We start from the raw sequence: 20,452 nt of genomic DNA on the forward strand, positions 1-20,452 counted from the left end.
GAAAAAATTACCTCTTCTTCATAGTATAAAAATACTTTGCTAACAGAAAAGTAATCCTTTGTCAGTGAAACAAATTACACTGCATACATGGATATAATACTTTGTCTACAGGCAAATATTGCTCGTCTGCTGTTATCTCAAGTCAAAGTATCGCCAGGTTATATATACCAGAGATGGACCTGGGTGCACAATAGTCCCTACACAACTAAACATGGACAATGACGGACTCATTCATACCACAGCTCACTTCCGACTGCACATACAGTAAACACATCTTATTGCACCCTTTTGTAAACTATGCACATGCATAAAATCATAACCAATTTATTACCCATAGCGTTAGAAATAACCGAGTACATAAAAAAATCTTAAATTCTTACATGAGTTTCGTAAAATCAGTATGACATACATGTGAGTGTAATAATTTCTTTACTATCCATTGTCTTAATTCTTTTGAGAGAGTTAGTGAGTGAGTTGGTTTTAACACCGCTTTTAACAGTATTCCTGTTATATCACGAGGTGTCAGCTTAATGTGGGAGGAAAGCCCGAAGTGATGCAGGTCTCAGACGTTTACCACTTCCTAGAAACCCACGAGCACGGGTATAGTGCTGACAAACCTAGAAACATAATCTAGGCAAACCAGGATTCAACCCACAATCATAGGTTTCTGGCGTGCCAAAGGGAAGCAACTCTGCACAGCCAATCGCGGTGCCTTAGAAGACTGGGCCACCCGTGCCCTCCTTAATTCTTTTGGGCTCCCCTTTAGAAAAAATGCACTGATCATTACAGCTGTCCTAGAACACCAAAATTTGTCAAATGACAACAATCTTCAGCTATGACGTAATTTCTAGTGTGACGTCATTCTGACCTTACATGACAATAAGATTCAAATGCCGTCAACAATGCCGTCCAGATGCCGGAAACAATATACTGGTGCACGAGATGTGATATTTGCACTAGTCCACATAAAAACTTTTTAACTCGTTTATTTCTAACCCAATGTGTAACAAAATTTGCCACTAACGTGGCCATATCCCCCTGCCCCTGTTGCAGAATTTATGACATAGTTAAATCTAAACCTTTTTTATCCAAGGTTGAACTTGTCATGGAAATTGTAAAAAAAGAAGAGTTTGGAACCTAAGTCCATCTTGTTGCCATGGAAACGTATAAAATAAAAATTTCTAAAATTTCTAAATAGCAAAAGGCACCAGTTAAGCATGACAAACCTGCAAAGTTTCATGAACAAATATTGAACGGTTTATGAGTTATGCTCCGGAAACGAACCCTACCCAACTTTGTTGGGCGGGGGATAATAAATAGAGATTATTATACGAGCATGTGTCATTCTGATTTGACGAAACTCATGTAGAATGCATGTACTACTCTCTCCCTCTCATATTTTATTCTCTCTGTCATCTTTCAAAATATATTACAAATAAAATGACAAAAAATTACAATTCTGGTCATAATACACAAAAGATAAATATATCAACTCTCACTCAAATTAGCATAAAATGGACGAAATGCCATCTTCTAATGACAATACTAATAATGATACACATGATGTTGTATATTCATTGATAGAAATGATAATGTTTTCTTCATGGTCAATGAAACTTGTCCTTCAGACAAATTAAAATACACCCAAGGGATGGAACCCACAGTTCCATGGATTTACTGAGCACTTGAAGTACAATCTATGCTACACCAACCATTGTTACAATTACAAATATGGTTGAATGTGTGACGGAGACAGGTGGAACAGGTCCTACACCACTGATACAGCCAGCCATGGATTATTAAAATACATATCTGTTACTGTTTGGGAACATTTTGGGTGAAATGTCTGTTCTAAAAATATAAACTAATGTGAATGTAAAATGTTCATTTACTTCATTTTTTTTATTTTTAAACCCTTTTGTAATAAAATTTGAGTACATGAAAAATCCTCATCTTTCTTATAATTTATATTGATGATTTTCAGTAATGCTGAATTTGATAAACAAATTCGCTTCCCATGTTAAAAGATTTACATAAAAGAATCTTACACCGGGGGTGAAAATATCAGAGAATCTGATGACACATGGAAATTAAAACTTGAGAGATATCGAAAAGATATGAATAAATTCCACAGGACATTAAGCTATATATCTCCAAGTACAGATGTAATAATTTCCGTTTAAATGTGAAGCTTGGAAGACAACAGTTACAATCCTCATAAGGAACAATTCTATGATTTCTATTTCATAAAAAACTGTAAATATATTGAAGATGAAAACCATGTGATGTTTAAATGTGAACAATATGTTAAAAATAAGAAGAAAGCACCTCTCGACATATTACGCTGAAACACCATCTCTGATGAAAGTCACACATCGTATGCAAACAGATGACAAACTTGTCCTTCAAAGTAAGGGTGTGTGTTCTTAGAGAAAGACCTATTTTTCAAGAATTAAATGAAGTATACCTTACTCCATCATGTGTGATCTATGATGCTAGCGTGCTAGGGTCCTGTGCCATGCTACTGAATACATTGTCTAACTTAATGAGACTTGCGGCAGTCTAGCATCCAATAAATACGGAATAAATACACAAGACTACGTTGTAGTGTAGTCAGCATGGTGAAGTTGTTTGACTGAGCAATATTTTCAAGATATTTACTGTCCAAAATATATTATATACCTGATATACTGCACAATTGATTTTTAAAAACAATTTTTTGTTAAAGGTCAAAGTTGACGGTAAACCGAATAAATTCTCCCTGCTTTGGTCTCAATATTATCAACATTATTCAAAAAGAAAATGAACACAAAATCACTGACATATTGAAATAGACATTCAGTGACTAACATCAGGCAACCATATTTTTCCACCCCTGCACATTTAAAAATCATGAAAAATGCCATTCTGTTTCAGTGAATAGAACACAGACTTATTCTTATGAATTAAAACTGTCGACATGAAATTAATATTTTAAAAATAAATCTCAAACCCTGGTGATCATGTATGTACGACTTCTCGGTAGAATCTTAATCATGAATTAAAAAGAACCCATCATGAAAAACTGTTCCATTGTGAACACAATGGATGACATAGATCTGCATCAAAGGTGCTATCACATCTACCCGAACAAAACAAAACGTGGAAATGGAGACTGTAAATTCTTCCAATCCTATTCTTCACTCAACAATCGGAGCGAGAACACAATATAAAAATTGACCCTACTACCGTTGACCCTTGCCAAGAGTCTCTTCAATACAGCTTCAATTAGTGCTGCAAGAGTACCGTGTATCCTAAATTTGCCCAACACAAACCACAAACAGTTTAAACCACAAACAGTTTAAACCACAAACAGTTTAAACCACAAACAGTTTAAACCACAAACGGTAGGTAAGTGTTTATCACCACTCTGACACCACAACAGTAACACTTGAAAATTAAGGGTTCTGATAAATAATTGTTTAAACTCTTTTGTTAAATATACCTTCAAGTAGGGTGCATTACACAGAACTTATGATATTTTAGTGTTTACGGTATTGAGTGACAGGTCCAAAACCAGAAAGAAAAACTAATAATTGAAATATATACTGAACAAAATAGTCTTTTGTAGAGTAGACTGATCACACAATTTCATAAAAAATATCCCTCAAAATACTCATGATCCCTAACTTTTCTTTTTCAGTATAGCTCTGATGGCTAAGAAAAATAACATGATACACCTTCAAAAATCATATAAACTTTTCATATAAAAATTTATCAAATGCACTGTCTGTTGTCTCTGGACATTGTAATCTTTTAAAATCCCCTCAGAAGTTAGTATATGTATATGTATGTTACAAACACAATACGAAACATCCTGCACTTAAAGCAATTTTACCATTTATGTTTTGGCCCACTTAACATGCTAAACCAAACAAATTATGCCAATTAAAAAAAAAAAATGTGCTAAAAAGATTCAGATATGTTTTCATTTCGTCTGACCACAGCAAAACTGGAAAAGTCTGTACACCTTAAAATAAGAATAGTGTGGTCTAATGTTCAGGAGCCTATCACAAAACAGATACAATGACTAAACAAAAGTGAAAAAATCCACTGGGTAATAAATTAGATGGGTCTTGATAACCAACCAATCACTGATATGAGTTGATTATCCCCTTCAGGTCTTACTTGGACCATCCCATACATAGTATGGGTGAATCCATTTACACATTGAAGGGGTGATGAGATCATAAATGCATTGAGGTATGGAGTTGTAAATTCTAATGCATTTATGTTATAATTAACTTGTTAGTTCAACATTGTTACCTCTACAGCTAACAAAGTTATCTTAATCATGTTAATGCCCTATCACAGACTGACTTCGAAAACAGGTTTGGCATTTGCAACAGAGCTACAGATAAGCAGCGTATTTGCGTAAATTACCCCCCACTCTCCCCCTAAAAATAATATCCAAAACCCAATTACGTTCAATTAACTTGCGTACCGAAACGCATGCATTAAATGAAAAACTCAAATGTATAAAAATAGCTTGTGTACATTCCCAATGAACCTTTTTCAGCATGCGTACACACAATTACAAGCTAATTTACTCTACGCGTCAAGCCTATTTATTTCGAACAGTTATGTACATCTAAAACATTATTTCATTTTTTTTCAAATCTTAAAATGTTTACTAATTTTGGGGAAAATCCAACAGAGTGATGAATAGATAAGTGAAAAAATATTGGTTACCCAATGAAAAATGTAATAACCCAATTACAATAGAAACCCTGGAGTATAAACTCAATTGCTCCAAAAGTTATCTGGAGCTCTGTTGCAATGATTTGGTATAAATAATATGGCTATATGTTTTAGCACTCATGTGCTGAGGAGATTCCAGACTTAAAACAATGTGTGGGGGTCATCGAGAAAATTGAGTCCAAAGTGAGTGAGTGAGTGAGAGACATGACAAACAGACAGACAAAATGTGTCCCATCTGATCATGTCGTGGCTAATGACTGACATATCGTCATGATGCAGACATGGGCTTGGCTTCAGGGCAATACTTCGCGAGGTCTTCTCCTGCTCGTTTCAACAGCTCTGTTGCCACGTCACCTGAAAATGTACATTGTTGAAGTCATAAGATACAAAAGGTCCTTGTGATCACAATGTTTTTTGTTTGTTGTTTAATGCCGCACTCAGCGAGATTCCAGATATATGATGGCGGTCTGTAAATAATCGAGGACCAGACAATCCTGTGATTGACATCATGAGCATCAATCCAATTGGGATACAATGAAATGCATCAACCAATTCAGTCAGCCTGACCACCCGATCCTGTCAGTCGCCTCTTACAACAAGCATTTGCACTGGTGCACTTTCAATTTCTATGAACTCGGTTATTTCTAACCCAGTGGGTAAATGGGTAATACACATGTATCAGCTTTATTATGGTTAGGGCAAGCACAAAAGAAAACAATCACCAGGGCCCCGTTGCTCAAAGCAATCATAGCACTAAGACCATCATAACTCTCACACTTTAACAGAGTTACGACAGTTGTAGCGCTATGACAGTTTTCAGATTTTGCATGTTTTGTGGAACAGGGACCAGAAGATCACATATGATCACTAAAGATTAAACAAACTGGTTGATGGCAATAATATGGAACCTTTCATCATGTTCATAGAATTAAATGCATAGAAAACTTGGAATCATCAATAGTACAGCTTGATAAATCAGAATTGATCAATCCACCAGGGTAGACATCATTGGCCATATCCATGTTGTCTGCAGCTCATTTCGGAAGTCATCTTCCCGCGTTAACTGACTATAAAAGTCCAGTTTCCACCCTTGCCGAACTAGGTTGGACTTATGGAGTTGTATTTTGGCTGGACTAACGAGTCTATGCATAGACCAATCAAAATCGTGTAACGAAATCAACATCCGGTTTGTTGCCTGTGTACCGTCAACTGTGCATGGACAGATATTTCACAAATCTTTTCATGTTTCTAATCAAGGTGCTCACATGATTTGATGCACTTCGCTATGTAAGACCCAATTATTACAAGATAGATCTTCATTATTGATCATATTGTCTTCACTGGGCACCAGCATTTTGTTTGAAGCAATTGCAAGTGATATCAGACTGGAATCTGATTGGTCAATAGGAGCGATATAGAAGGGACGTAACTCGTACTAGCTCCGGAAGATTGGACAAGTGGTTATGTAAGATAACTAGATTTTAGGATAAAACGAGTCGGTCTAGATTGTTACTAGTTTCGGACCAACGGACAAGCGGGCATGTCTAGCCATGATCAATAGTATTAGTGAATTAAAGGCTATGAAAATCTTACAGGTCCTGAACATGCTGAATGTTATATTGTTGCAGTTTTGCGATATACACATTTAAGTATCATGTACAATATATGGAGGTTGAAAATATAATGCATTTTAGGCTAAAAAAATAATAGTTTTGGTTCTCAGGCCATGCCCACATCATCATAAAGTCTGCTGCACATTTTGTTTTTTATTCCATTTTCCAAAACAATTAAAATCCTAATACTTAAAAACTATGCGATCCAATATAGCACGCAGTTATTTCCCTTTACATGTGCACTGCTTTGATGCGCATCTTGTAATATGGTCATGGCAGCAATACAAGTTTGTATGTTTGTTTATGTAGGGAGGCCCTTTCCCAGGTTGATGGTACACAACTGTTTATTTGATTACGTACTAGTTTGAATATGCCAAAAAAACACAGCTGCCCACACTATGTTTTCAAAAGTCACTGCCTGAGAAACAATTCTTTAATTCTTTTAAGCCTTATACTTCTACCAACTAAACAATGTTAATACGAAGAGTAATCTACCCATGATACACTGAAACAAGATGGGTTTACTTACTGGCAAGCTGACAATTCCCTTTGGATGGCTTATCTATGACAGCGATTTTTCTCTCTATTCGCCGTCTGCATCGTTTTGTTGGTGTCGAGGAGCTGATTGGCTGGATTGGAAGCGATGCTGATTGGCTAATACTGTTGTCTAGTTCACATGTTTGAGTTGGACACTGGTTACTGGTGCGAGCTAAAATCTTCCGTGCACGTTCTAACACTCTGTCCTCTGCCAGACCTGAGTCACTTTGTAAGAGATCGTTGTCACTGGGCTGGTCGAAGTCTGAACACACACGTTGACAATCTTTAGAGGTCACACTGTCCTCCAACTCATTTTGATCTATACTGGACTCGGATTTGAAAGGCAGAGAGCTAAACTGACTGGTCAGATTTGTATGAAGTCCTGTATCGAGATTGGTCATTTGGAGACTTGCAGTTTGGTATCCTGTGTCCTGATTCGCTGAACTAGGCTGGGGTGCATAGTCGCTAGTTGTGTCCATGTCGTCAATTGAGATGTCCTGACCATAGTTGAAGGTGTAGGTCTTATTGTCTACTTGGAAGTAGAACCCATCCTGACTGGATGAGTCAGTTTCCATAGCAATGGATTTCCTGAAAGCCATCACTGGCCCTCTAGTGGCAGGATCTGTAGCACCAAGGGAGGGAATTCTGTTCAGTTGTCTGCAGTCTTCTGCTTGTGGTGTTGACGATTCATCAGCTAGGTGCTCGGAACTGGGTTCTTTAACAAAAAACAAATCTTTAATTAAATTAGATGTATTCAGAAGTCTGTTACTGGGTAATCTAAATCTATCATAATGGGGTGAGGTGAGGTGAGGTGAGGTGAGGTGAGGTGAGGTGAGGTGAGGTGAGGTGAGGTGAAATGAAATGGGGTTTAACGTCGCGTTCAAGATTTTTGTACTTACATAGCGACGTGCATGCACATGTGTGTGTGTGCGAGTGTGTGTATGTGTGTGCAAGTGTGTGTGTGTGGCTGCTTGTACTAGTCCGGACTGATGCCGATTTATAGTGCTAGCCCACTGAGATAACATGCGGCAGTTCAACATGAATACCCCCTCAGACACAGTATACTGACTACAAGCCGACCAGTCCTTGTTTTAGCCCCTTAATGCTGAGGGCCAGACAGGGTTAAGTACCATCTTTAAATGGCTTTTGGCTTTTGGTTTCGTCTCAGAATCTATCCCAATATGACTGAGTGTTGACAACAGATAACAATCAAAGGAATAAGCTACAATTAGCAAGGGTTGAAAATATTTAAAACCCAACACAAATTGTGCTAGAAAATACTGGAATAAAATAAATTTTCCTCAAGGTTAACAAAAACATAAAAAAATTGTTGAATATTCTGAATAAAATTGTGTTGTGTATTAACTTTAATTGTTCTGCTCTTGCTTTCAGAGAAAATAACTGAATGTTTCAACCCAAGGACTGAAAAAATATGCTGTCCGTTATGAATTTTTTTTAAAAAATCGAAATTTTTTAAACCCCTAATTACTGTACCTGGCAAGTATGAAGCACCCAGATTATCCCCTTCCTCAGAAGTGGGATTGAATGTGATGGGAGACACATCTGCCACCGGCAACTGTTGTTGCTCGTCCAGTGTTTCTCTCGCTATTTGGCAGATCGGTGACATATTTGGCACAGACAGGGGTGATGGATGCCGGTGTGAGCCACTTCCCTCCCCAGATTCACAACTAATCGGAGACATGTCCGGCATGGGTAAGGGAGATAATCTCTGTCTCACATCACCTCTGTCCTTAGGATCACAACTAATCGGAGACATGTCCGGCATGGGTAAGGGAGATAACTGTCTCTTTATGTCATATTCGTCATCAGGATCACAGCCTATTGGGGACATGTCTGGCATTGGCAAGGGAGACAACCGTCGCTTGGTATTACAGTTAAATGAAAAGCTTTCTTCCACATTTGGCACTCCACATCCAGATGATCGACAGAAGGCACCTGAAAACAAAAGGGAGAGGTGACTGAGCATGTAGACAGAATTGGTTAATGCTCATCTGAACTGGGTTTTAGCTTAATGTTGTGTGTTTGTTTTATTTGTTTGTTTGTTTCCATCTACCCGCAGCAAAGGCGTTAACTGACTTTATAAGAAAGTCCAGTTACTTATAAAGTCAGTTTACACCTTTGCCGCGGGAAGATGATTTGTTTGTTGTTTAACGCCCCACTCAGCAAGATTTCAGCTATATGATGGCGGTCTGTAAATAATCGAGTCTGGACCAGACAATCCAGTGAGCATCGATCCACGCAATTGGGATACGATGACATGCATTAACCAAATCAGTGAGCCTGACCCCCAATCCTGTTAGTTGCCTCTTACGACAAGCACAGTCCCCTTTTGCGGTAAGCATGGGTTGCTGAAGACCTATTCTACCCCGGATCTTCATGGGAGATCTTCATCTTTAAATTATGTGATTCAAACTGACACTTCAAAAACACGAAGAGCACATCACAGTTTTCGAATCAGAAATGTTACAAAAACAACAAAAAACACAGAAATATTACACAATTTCTGAAAATGGTGTTATTACCTCTGTTTGAGCGCTTTTTGTTAATGGGAGATAACTCTGGTGAGGCCAGGAAGTCAGCTTCGGATGATGTTCTCCTGAAGTATGGTTCAGAAGGACCTTTGATGGGGCTTGAGGAAAACTGACCCTGTAAGGAACAAAGCAAGAAATATGAACAAGAATATAGGTGAAAATACCAGTTAATCTTGGTGACTTAAAAATATACACCCTAACGTACAGTAACAGGAAATCAAAAAGCTCTTTCTTCTACTGAAATCTTTTTCTCTTGTTTTTTTCTGACTAAACAGTTATGGAATTTTATGATCAATGGCTTGGTTGGTATTGCCCAAATATTGACTACATTTGATCGTCAGGACATCACTGACAAGTCATATGCTACACGAGACATAGATTACCGATGATGACGTCCTGTACGTCTGTTTGTCCCATTCTGGTGTGGTCTGCGCTAGAGGTGATGATGGTGGAGAGGATAACTGTTCTAGTAGCTTTGTTTCACTCCTGTAACCATGGTAACAACATAGCACGCCATCATATAGGTTTCAAGGCAAGAATTAAGGTTATTTAGAGGTGAGAAGTGTTTTACGCTGCTTTGAACAGTATTTCAGTTATATCACAGCATGTCAGCTTAATCTTGTAAAATTAGTTAAACGTTTTTTTAAAAATAATTACTAAAACGTAAATTTACCTCAGTTCCTCTTTAGAACTGACAGGAACAATATTTTGGTTTATCGCAGCATGTCAGCTTAATGTGGGAGGAAAGCCAAAAGTGGTGCAAGTGAAAGGTGTTCACCGATGTGGTCAATAAACCTACTTGACAGGACTTAGAGCTGTGCTTGTTTCCCCTTGGAAGAAGAGTTTCCGTCGCAACGAGGATGTGCTGAGAGCTTCCTGATTAGTCTCCTCGGTCGCTTCAGCGTTCATGTACTCTCCTGGGTGGCAAATGCTTGTGTCAGTTGTATGCATGATTGAAGCCATTTATTAAGGAGTGAGCTAATATACTTTTACGCCTATATCGGCACTATTCCAGCTATATTAAGGAGGCTTGTAGACATGATAGATGCACATCTGGCATGTACATGATGAGGGGCTTAGATTGGAATTTATTTAGTTTTTGTTTCATTTGAATTCACATCCTAAATCATCCATTCCATTTTGACATCTACTCCGACCCATGAACCATGACACTGGGTAATCACATACTGAAAGTTAGGGATGAAAGAATACATCGGTGCACCGGTGCATCGCGAGGTTTCATGTGACGATACGATATGCGATACATTTTTTTCTGTTTCAATACAAGATGATACACTTGCTGATATAAATTACTTACTACTCGTTTAATGATCCCTGACGTTTTTGTCAGTCAGATATCACAAAATGTGTTGTAATTAGCATTTCACGTTCACTACTAAAAATAGCAGCTACGAACATGTGTCCACAGCTAGGTATTCCTTTTGAACTTGCTCTGAAATATTTATTGTCAAGAGGTTTGCATCCGGTGCAATATGCGTATCGCAATACGTATCGTATCATGACATTGCTGCATCGTTTCACCTCTACTCAAAGTTAGCCAAGGGCTCTGGGTGAGTATATGATTTATGTGTATATTGTAATGGCATGTACCACAAAAGTGACCCTTGGCGTCACAGAATTCTGCAGATCCGCAAATTCAGTGGTGGAGTTGAAACTTACGTAAAAGAAGGATTGGGACTCACCCAGCACACTCTGCATGTCAAAGTCCACCGGCAGGGACAAGGTCGTTTGACAAGACACTGGAATAAGAAAAAGGCACATAGAAATATGAACCTGGGATTTGAACCCATGATCATGGGTTTTTGGCACTACTAAGGTACGGAACTCTGAACTCAGATTTCAGGTTGTGTCCAAGATTATTGCACTTATATATATGGTGACGTGCATGCATGTGTGTGTGTGAGTGTGTGTGTAGCTGCTTGTACTAGTCTGGACTAATGCCGATTTTATAGTGCTATTCCCCACACAGACACAGTATACTATCCCCGAGTCAACCAGTCCTTGTTTTAGCCGCTTAATGCCAAGCGCCAGACAGGGTAACAACAAGTACTATCTTTTATGTCTTTTGGTGATCAAACCCCTGACCTTCCGCTCTCAGGGTGGACGCTCTACCACTAGACCACGGAGGCGGCCCTTGTAGCGAGAAGGGTAACATGGGTATTATGGATGGGGAGACACTCACCTTCCTGACTTTTGCGGAGCTTGTTCAGCTCCTTCTGTATGGAGCCTTGCAGATCCTCCGGAAATATCTGCATCGGTCTGTGTGCTCCTGCATCACAATGTCACAACAGTTATTGAAGGTCATTTGAGGATTTCAGGGCCGAAAAGGTCCCAAGTACCCTGTACCGGATCACAATGTCACAACAGTTATGGAAGGTTATTAGAGGATTTCAGGGCCGAAAAGGTCCCAAGTACCCTGTACCGGATCACAATGTCACAACAGTTATTGAAGGTCATTAGAGGATTTCAGGGCCGAAAAGGTCCCAAGTACCCTGTACTGCATCACAATGTCACAACAGTTATTGAAAGTCATTAGAGGATTTCAGGGCCGAAAAGGTCCCAAGTACCCTGTACTGCATCACAATGTCACAACAGTTATTGAAGGTCATTGGAGGATTTCAGGGCCGAAAAGGTCCCAAGTACCCTGTACTGCATCACAATGTCACAACAGTTATTGAAGGTCATTAGAGGATTTCAGGGCCGTAAAGGTCTCAAGTACCCTGTACTGCATCACAATGTCACAACAGTTATTGAAGGTCATTAGAGGATTTCAGGGCCGAAAGAGTCCCAAGTACCCTGTACTGCATCACAATGTCACAACAATAAGCTCAAATATGAAACACATATATGTGATGGTGAAAACATAATTACTGCTGCAACCATAAAAACTTTCTTTGTCAAGGAGATCAGGGTCACTAACACGACCTACCTGACTGAGTGACTGGGGTGTGGGGGCACTAACACGACCTACCTGACTAGGATGTGGGTTTACTAACACGACCTACCTGACTGGGGTGTGGGTTTACTAACACGACCTACCTGACTGGGGTGTGGGGGCACTAACACTACCTACCTGACTGGGGTGTGGGTTTACTAACACGACATACCTGACTAGGATGTGGGTTTACTAACACGACCTACCTGACTGGGGTGTGGGTTTACTAACACGACCTACCTGACTGGGGTGTGGGTTTACTAACACGACCTACCTGACTGGGGTGTGGGGGCACTAACACGACATACCTGACTAGGATGTGGGTTTACTAACACGACATACCTGACTAGGATGTGGGTTTACTAACACGACCTACCTGACTGGGGTGTGGGGGCACTAACACTACCTACCTGACTGGGGTGAGGGGGTACTAACACGACCTACCTGACTGGGTGACTGGGGTGCAGGGGCTGATGTACTTCCTCGCTGGGGTGTTCCAGGGGGAGAGGACAATGAGTTGGGTGTGGGGGCACTAACACAACCTACCTGACTGGGGTGAGGGGGTACTAACACGACCTACCTGACTGGGTGACTGGGGTGCAAGGGCTGATGTACTTCCTCTCTGGGGCGTTCCAGGGGGAGGGGACGATGAGTTGGGAGGCAAAGTAGTGAGAGATGGCCTGCTGTGCTCGCTCCTCCGCCTCTCGGTCCAGTCTGTAGGGAAGATGAAACAAGAACACATAGAATGTGAGGCCTGAAACCATGTCCAACATTTATGGCACCTAAAATGCTTAAAAAACATTGTTTTATTAAAGGTAATTTGAAAGATTTTCAGGAACTCTGTGCTCAACTGTGAGAACACTGTGTGAGTCAGCCTTGTGTGAAGCACGGGAAATGCGTTCCCCGAGCCTTTTGCCGATTTGGGTCATGAAATGCATGTCCCGGGGCAAGTATACCATTTATTTGGGAACAACTCAAGCACATTTATGAATACCGTATTCGACGTAATAAGCGCCCCGCCCTTATAAGCGCCCACGGCGATATTTCCTAATATATTGGCTTGTGAACAATCCCAATTGGCACCCTTCCGATTGATCACTGTACACAAGTCTTATTTTTTCACGTATAAGACGCACTCATATGTTATATGTACCCTTAATTATGGGCAATTAAATTCTGAAAAAAAATATCTGTCGTACATAAACAGTTCAGGCTGTCAGCATAAAACCACGAAATTTATCTTTCAACTTATTTTTTCACCAAAATAATATTCTAATAAGAGCCCCCTGTTCCTAATTTTGAGAGCGCCCTGGGCGCTTATTACGTCGAATACGGTAACCTAAAAATTACTTGCCCATGTTGATGGGCCTATTTTGAGCAAACATCGCCCCGATCAAGATAATATTAATTTCGTTTTTATCTGTTTGTTTCGTTGAAGGAAAAGCTACAAACTCACAGGTACTGTACAAATACTAGAATGCATAGAGTAACATACTGTATAAAAAAGGCATAAAATACATTTCGCAGTTCATAAATAAATAAGCAATTAGTCCTGATGTAAGTAAATATTTAGTTGTTAATTTCATACAATTTCTCCCATGTCGCCGTGGCAGAAGACTACATTCATTCTGGGCAGACTTTGAGGGTATGAGTCCCACTGACGACAATCGCTTTTCATGAAATTGTTCTATCATCAAGATAAATGATAGGGAAAAAAAGAAGTTCAGTCATTGCCAAGTGGTATTTGACTAACAATTCAGTTAGTTCGACCACGGACAAAGGAGCCATGGCTTAAAAAGCTATAGACAGACAGACAGTCTGTCTGACAAATTTTCAGATTGATTTGAAACTTAACATTTAACTGTCAATTACCTGAGAATCAATTGACCTGGTTTCACGACATAGTGCCAGGGACTTATATTGCAAAGATATAGAGAGTCATGTAATTCTCCTGGGTGTGGCAATCAGACTCACTAACCCGTGATCATGCTGTTCCGGCATGTCCTCGATGTTAGCAGGGTTCAGGGCAGCAATGTGCTCTATTGACCAACGGAATGTTTTCTGAAACACAACAGTTGCAGAATATACATAAAACATTGATCAACTGTCAACTAACATAACTAATCACTTCCTGTGCCATGAAAACAATGTGTCCCCAACTTAAGGCCTAACTGTACGATCATAGGAAAACATGACCATAAAATTGAACAGTTTAAAAGTTATTTCAGTTATCTTGCGACTGATAACAGGATGAGTGAGTGAGTTGGGTTTAACACCTCTTTTAACAGTATTCCAGTTACAGTTACATCGCGGCGTGTCAGCTTAATGTGGGAGGAAAGCCCGAAGTGATGCAGGTCTCAGACGTTTACCACTTCGATGAAACCCACGAGCACGGGTTTGGTGCTGACAAACCTAGAAACAAAATTGGAACCCCACAGTCATAGGTTTCTGAGGTGCCCAAGGGACGTAACTCTGCACGGCGATTGCGACGCCTTAGATGACTGGGCCACCCGTTCCCCCCGACAACAGGATGAACAATGATGAGTGCGGTGTTAAACAACAAACAAACAAATAAAACATCCACAACATACGTGCAGGGAGTTATCAATGTCAGCCCCGAGTCTGGAAATGTCAGTAATAACTAGGGCTGGGACGATACACCAACTGTGATCCAATACGTATCACGATACATTGCTCACGATGGGATACGTATGATCTTTTCAAAGACAGTATTGCCAAATACCTGGCACACTGACGATATACAGTTGGTATTGTCAAATATGGCACAATGGATGACATAATTTAGGTTTTCACTACTAAACATGCTAAATAGTGTTTGGTGTAATAGTTATTAAAGCAAACATTTAAGGTAAGTATAGATATTTTTGACTTAGCATGCCATTGTGATTGATACTTGTATTGAGCAGTAAAAATTGCGATTTACTGATGCAGTGGCATATATAGTCCCACCACTTAAGTACATGTAGTAGGACTTTTGACCAATAGAAATGCACACACGATTCATTATTTCATAATTGATAAGTAAATTAGTCCTACTCACAGTATTGATTTAATGAAACAATGCACAGCCACACAAAAATTGTAATTGATTTCTGAGCAGTGTGTCTTTGCATCATAGAGTGAGTGAGTGAGTATGGTTTTACGCCGCTTTTAGCAATATTCCAGCAATATCACGGCGGGGGACACCAGAAATGGGCTTCACACATTGTACCCATGTCGGGAATCGAACCCGGGTCTTCGGCGTGACGAGCGAACACTTTAACCACTAGGCTACCCGACCGCCCCTCATCATAGAGAAATGCTGTCAGGAACTATAGTGACTTAGTCAAACACTTATCTTATGACGACGTTCATTGGCCAGATCGTATATATATATATATATATATTCATCAAATTGCATTCCTTTGTTATGGTTCCTCGACCATTCTTGTTGATATGACTTATTGACTTCTGCCATTGACTTAATTCATCATGTCTTTCGTCTAAGTCATTAACCTATTTACAGCTTTCTGTGTCAAAATCACCAGACACAAATTATGATAACCAGGCACAAAAAGATACACCATCCGTACATAAATGTGCATCCATTCCACCTGTTCTAGCATGGCTGCAGTTTTATACTGGTAGGCAAGTTTGAGATTTTTAAACATGATAATTGGATGCTTCCTTTGCTGAGGTGTGTACATCATAATTATACACATTGCATAATAGCCACTGATAGCTGTATTTGTGTAATCAGGGCTCCAGATAACTTTTTGAGCAATTGAGATTTTATTCTAGGGTTTCTGTTTTAATTGGGTAATTACATATTTCATTGGGTAACCAATATTTGTTCACCCATCTATTCATCACTCTATTGTGTTTTTCACAAAATTAGTGAACTCTGGAAGATTTTGAAAGAAAAGAAACAATATAACTGTTCTAAATATAAAGATCTAGGCTTGGCTCGGAAAGCTCAGTTGTACGCATGCTGAAAAAGCTTCATTGGGTATTTACCCGTGCTGTTTTGAGACATTTGAGTTTTTCATTTAATGTATACGTTTCTGTACGCAAGTAATTGAAGAAATTGGGTTTTGTATATTTTTGGGGGGTATTTTACGCAAATATGCTGCTTATCTGTGGCTCTGTGTAAAAATCAGACCAAAAAAAGGAACTGACACCCCCAATCCCATGGCTTAGTACTCCATGTCATACAAAAAACAACTTTCTATAAAAACTAACGGCGTTGATTAGTAGTGGGTCGAAACACCGATGCATTGGTGGATCGCGTTTTACTACTTCTCGATACAAGTATCGATCACAATCGCACACTAAGTAAAAAGTATTAATTCTTACCTTAAATGCATTCTTTAATAAATGTAACATTAATTAGTAGTGAAAAGATAAATAGTTTCATCCACTGCGCCATACTTGACACAATCAACTGTAAATTGTTAGTGTGCCAGGTATTTGGCCATCCTGTCTATCAAAAAGATGGCTTGTGCACCACAGATAAGAGCACATGCAAGTATCATGATACATTTTGGATCACGAGAAAGGTATCGTGATACGTATTGGATAGCACAGTTGGTGTATTCCTCTAATCCCTAGTGTTGATGGTGTTTAACAAAGTTCTTCTGCTTACACATGTTAAAGGCAAATATTTTTGTGGGGTACAGAAGCATTGGAACAAGCTATATTCCGTATGTTTCCCTGCATGTTCTGTGGTAATGAAATCTGTCACAGACGTGTGTTTATAATTAAGGGGGATCTGCTCCTCGGGCCTTGAATTGAGTACTGAATCTAGGGACCCTCCAAATTTTCAACTTTTAACTGGAGGGTTAGGACAAGGACAGCCTGACATTCATGCTTAATTTACTGTAATGTATTCTAAATGTTGTGATATGCATAATAGTGAGTGAGTTGGGTTTAATGCCGCTTTGAACAATATTCCAGTTATATCACAGCTTAATGTAGGAGGAAAGTCCGAAGTGATGCAGGTCTCACAAGTTTACTACTTCGGTGAAACCCACGAGCACGGGTATCATGGGGTATGGTGCTTACAAACCTAGAAACATAATCGGGGCAATCCGGTGTAAGCTGCCAAAATCTATCCCCCCTCCTTCAGTGAGTGTGTGAGTATGGTTTTATGCCACTTTTTGCAATATTCCAGCAATATCACGGCGGGGGACACCAGAAATGGGCTTCACACATTGTACCCATGTTGGGAATCAACCAGGGTCTTCTGCATCCCGAGCGAACACTTTAACCACTAGGCTAACCGACCCCCCACCCCCCTTTCAGGGTATACCCGGGTAGATTTTGGGGACTTCCCAGAATCTACCCCTCTTTCCCAGAATCTACCCCAGGGGGTATAATCTGGGAGTTCCCAGAATCTACCCCGGTGTAGATAATAATAAATTGTTATCGAATCCAAATTGCCTGAGAATCTACCCAGGTATACTTTGCAGGGGGGATATACTTTCAGACTATACACCGGGATTCGAACCCACAATCATAGGTTTCTGGTGTGCCCAAGGGCACAGCGAGTTGCTGCACCTCAGATGACTGGGCCACCTGTGCCCCAGATATGCCTAATAACAACAATGACATCTCATACGTGCTACTTACTCCATCTTCTCCTGCAGGTGTAGACATGACAGTAAACAAACCAGGACTGAATCCTGGGAAATGTACACGGTCACCTGTCATGTCAAAGGGGTTGCTGATCACATGACTCTGAGGTGTGAGGTGATTGGTTACTCCGGGATGCAGCCTGGAACCACTGGGAGTTTTGGCGCGGCTGCTGCTGGGAGTGGACCCAGTGTTTCTGATCGGAGTCTTGAACAGGAGCGGGCTGCTGCAGTCAGTCTGAACCGCCATCATGGAAGCAGTCTTATGATATGGACTAGACAGTGCATGCCGGAGATATGTGTCTGAACGAAGTCCACAGGTTCCAAATCTGACATGGGCTGGACTTCTTTGAGATGTGCTGGGAGTGTTGGAGTCCTGTGTTTTGGAAAATTGAACAGGACATCCTCGGTGAGGACTGTCAGTTTTCTTGTCCGGGGTCACATTGTTGAGATCGAAGTGGGGCACAGGGGTGAAAGTTGATCTGGTATCCAAAGTTTCACTGGTACAAGACTCTGTTTCCATATTATCACAAGCTTTCTCTCTGAAAATGGAATGTTCTTGGTGAGTGGATAAAGCCTATTCTCAGCTGTATAACAGTAGATTGAAAACAATGGAAACTGTAACAGATGGTGAAGGTGAAATGGGGTTTAACGTCGCATTCAAGATTATTGCACTTACATAGTGATGTGCATGCACGTGTGTGTGTGTGTGGCTGCTTGTACTACTCCGGTTGGTTGGTTGGTTTGTTGTTTAACGCCGCACTCAGCAATATTCAAGCTATATGACGGCGGTCTGTAAATAATCGAGTCTGGACCAGACAATCCAGTGATTGACAACATGAGCATCGATCCACGCAATAGGGATCGATGACATGCATCAACCAAGTCAGCGAGCCTGACCACCCGATCCCGTTAGTCGCCTTTTACGACAAGCATAGTCACCTTTTACGGCAAGCATGGGTTGCCGAAGACCTATTTGACCCCGGAATCTTCATGGGTTGTACTACTCCGGACTTATGCCAATTTTATGGTGCTAGCACACTGAGATACCACGCCACAGCTTATCCATGTTAACATGAAAACCTCACTCAGACACAGTGTACCGACTTCAAGCCAACCACTCCATGTTTTAGCCCCTTAGTGCCTAGCGACAGACAGGGTAACAACAACTGTCAACAAGTACCGTCTTTTAACGTCTTTTGGTATGACATGGCCGGGGAACGAACCCCCAACCTTCTGTTCTCCCCGGCAGATACTCTACCGCTAGGCCACTGAGGGAGTTGAATGATTTACTAAGGGTTAGATGTGATACTACTTTGTTACATACATTAAGTTATGAAGATCTTGTTCAGTTTAGTAACTATCAAGTATCTCATTACATATATTGGAGATATTGAAATTGAAGTACATTTGGGCATGTTGGGTGATGACAGAAAATATTAGAATTAGAATCTGTGACTAATCACACCAAACTCGCATGTAAATTAAAATAAGATGGGCAAAGCAGAACAGTTATAAGAAATGACCAATGATGACACTGAAAAAAAGTCTAAATAGCCCTTCAAAATTCTGTACAGCAGTACCTTCAGATATATATATATACACATACTTCCTTCAGCATAAAACAAGTTAAGACTTTACAGGATACGTTTTAACATTTTGGGTCTGTAAAATGTAGTGTAATTGATTTGACTATTATTAGCAGACTTAAAGCATGCCACACCAGTACTAGTGAATTAGTAGCATCTAGCATTGGTACATTGCCACGTTGGTAGATAGGTGGCCAGAAAAGGCAAATAAATTCTATGTTCCAATAATACATTCGAAGGAAGGTTCACATTCCAGTCAGAATAAATCACACACGTGTGGATGTTTGTCATCGTAATGTTATTGGTAGATCAAACAGAAATATGAACAAAACAATAAGACAATTTATGATTCTTAGGTTTTCTTGTCTTCATCCTCGTGAACATCTACATATAACATGCAAAATTTTGTGTCACCTTTCGTAGAGTATATATCTGTTGTTTACAAGGGGAACATTTCAACCTGTGGCATGATCTTCAGAAATCCCATTCACGTGTTCAGTGTAAATACACTTTCACTAAAGATAATGCCAATGTTATCACAGATCATCAGCAAATTAACTATTTCATCAGAATTGAAAGTGAAATTGTTCATATATGAGTTGAAATGAAGTACCATTTAAGCGTATCGTTTGTAAACATTCACGGCGAATTTGTCCAGACTTGCTCCAGAGTTCCCGTCAGATTTTGAACTGCCGCTGCTTTTGCAGCCAATGAAATTGTACTTCCGGGTTCCTCAATACTTGATGTTCTAAGTTAATACTCATCTATAGTGAAACTAGATAAAGAAATAGTTAGGAAAAAACACAGAAACGCTTAAGTTATACCACGAGTT

General features: G+C 39.9%; 1 protein-coding gene across 2 annotated transcripts; it reads right to left on the reverse strand.

Annotated features, from left to right (window-relative positions):
- Positions 1–1,415: 1,415 nt before the first annotated feature.
- On the reverse strand, positions 1,416–20,316 carry LOC124140550. 2 transcript variants are annotated; one of them, XM_048386325.1, is made up of 12 exons: positions 20,234–20,316; positions 18,030–18,573; positions 14,377–14,459; positions 12,979–13,112; positions 11,646–11,732; positions 11,146–11,202; positions 10,242–10,359; positions 9,826–9,928; positions 9,434–9,557; positions 8,385–8,846; positions 6,883–7,605; positions 1,416–5,094 (listed from the first exon to the last, which is right to left on the reverse strand). In XM_048386325.1, exons 2-12 carry the CDS (start codon positions 18,552–18,554, stop codon positions 5,009–5,011), a joined length of 2,502 nt encoding a protein of 833 aa, XP_048242282.1. In that variant the 5' UTR covers positions 18,555–18,573; positions 20,234–20,316; the 3' UTR covers positions 1,416–5,008. The 2 variants fall into 2 exon arrangements, with proteins under 2 accessions (XP_048242282.1, XP_048242281.1); XM_048386324.1 differs by having other exon boundaries at positions 20,035–20,311.
- Positions 20,317–20,452: the final 136 nt, after the last annotated feature.

This window comes from Haliotis rufescens, unplaced genomic scaffold, assembly GCF_023055435.1.
Source record: "Haliotis rufescens isolate VD_foot unplaced genomic scaffold, xgHalRufe1.0.p SCAF_6, whole genome shotgun sequence".
NCBI lineage: Eukaryota > Metazoa > Mollusca > Gastropoda > Lepetellida > Haliotidae > Haliotis > Haliotis rufescens.

Excerpts from the sequence above, each read along its gene's own strand:
- LOC124140550 (XM_048386325.1), bottom strand. The coding sequence starts at position 18,554 with ATGGAAACAGAGTCTTGTACCAGTGAAACTTTGGATACCAGATCAACT. Across the intron at positions 11,203-11,645 it reads GCTCCGCAAAAGTCAGGAAG|TGTCTTGTCAAACGACCTTG; the intron begins GTGAGTGTCTCC and ends TTCTTATTCCAG. Across the intron at positions 7,606-8,384 it reads GGGTGCTTCATACTTGCCAG|AACCCAGTTCCGAGCACCTA; the intron begins GTACAGTAATTA and ends TTTTTGTTAAAG.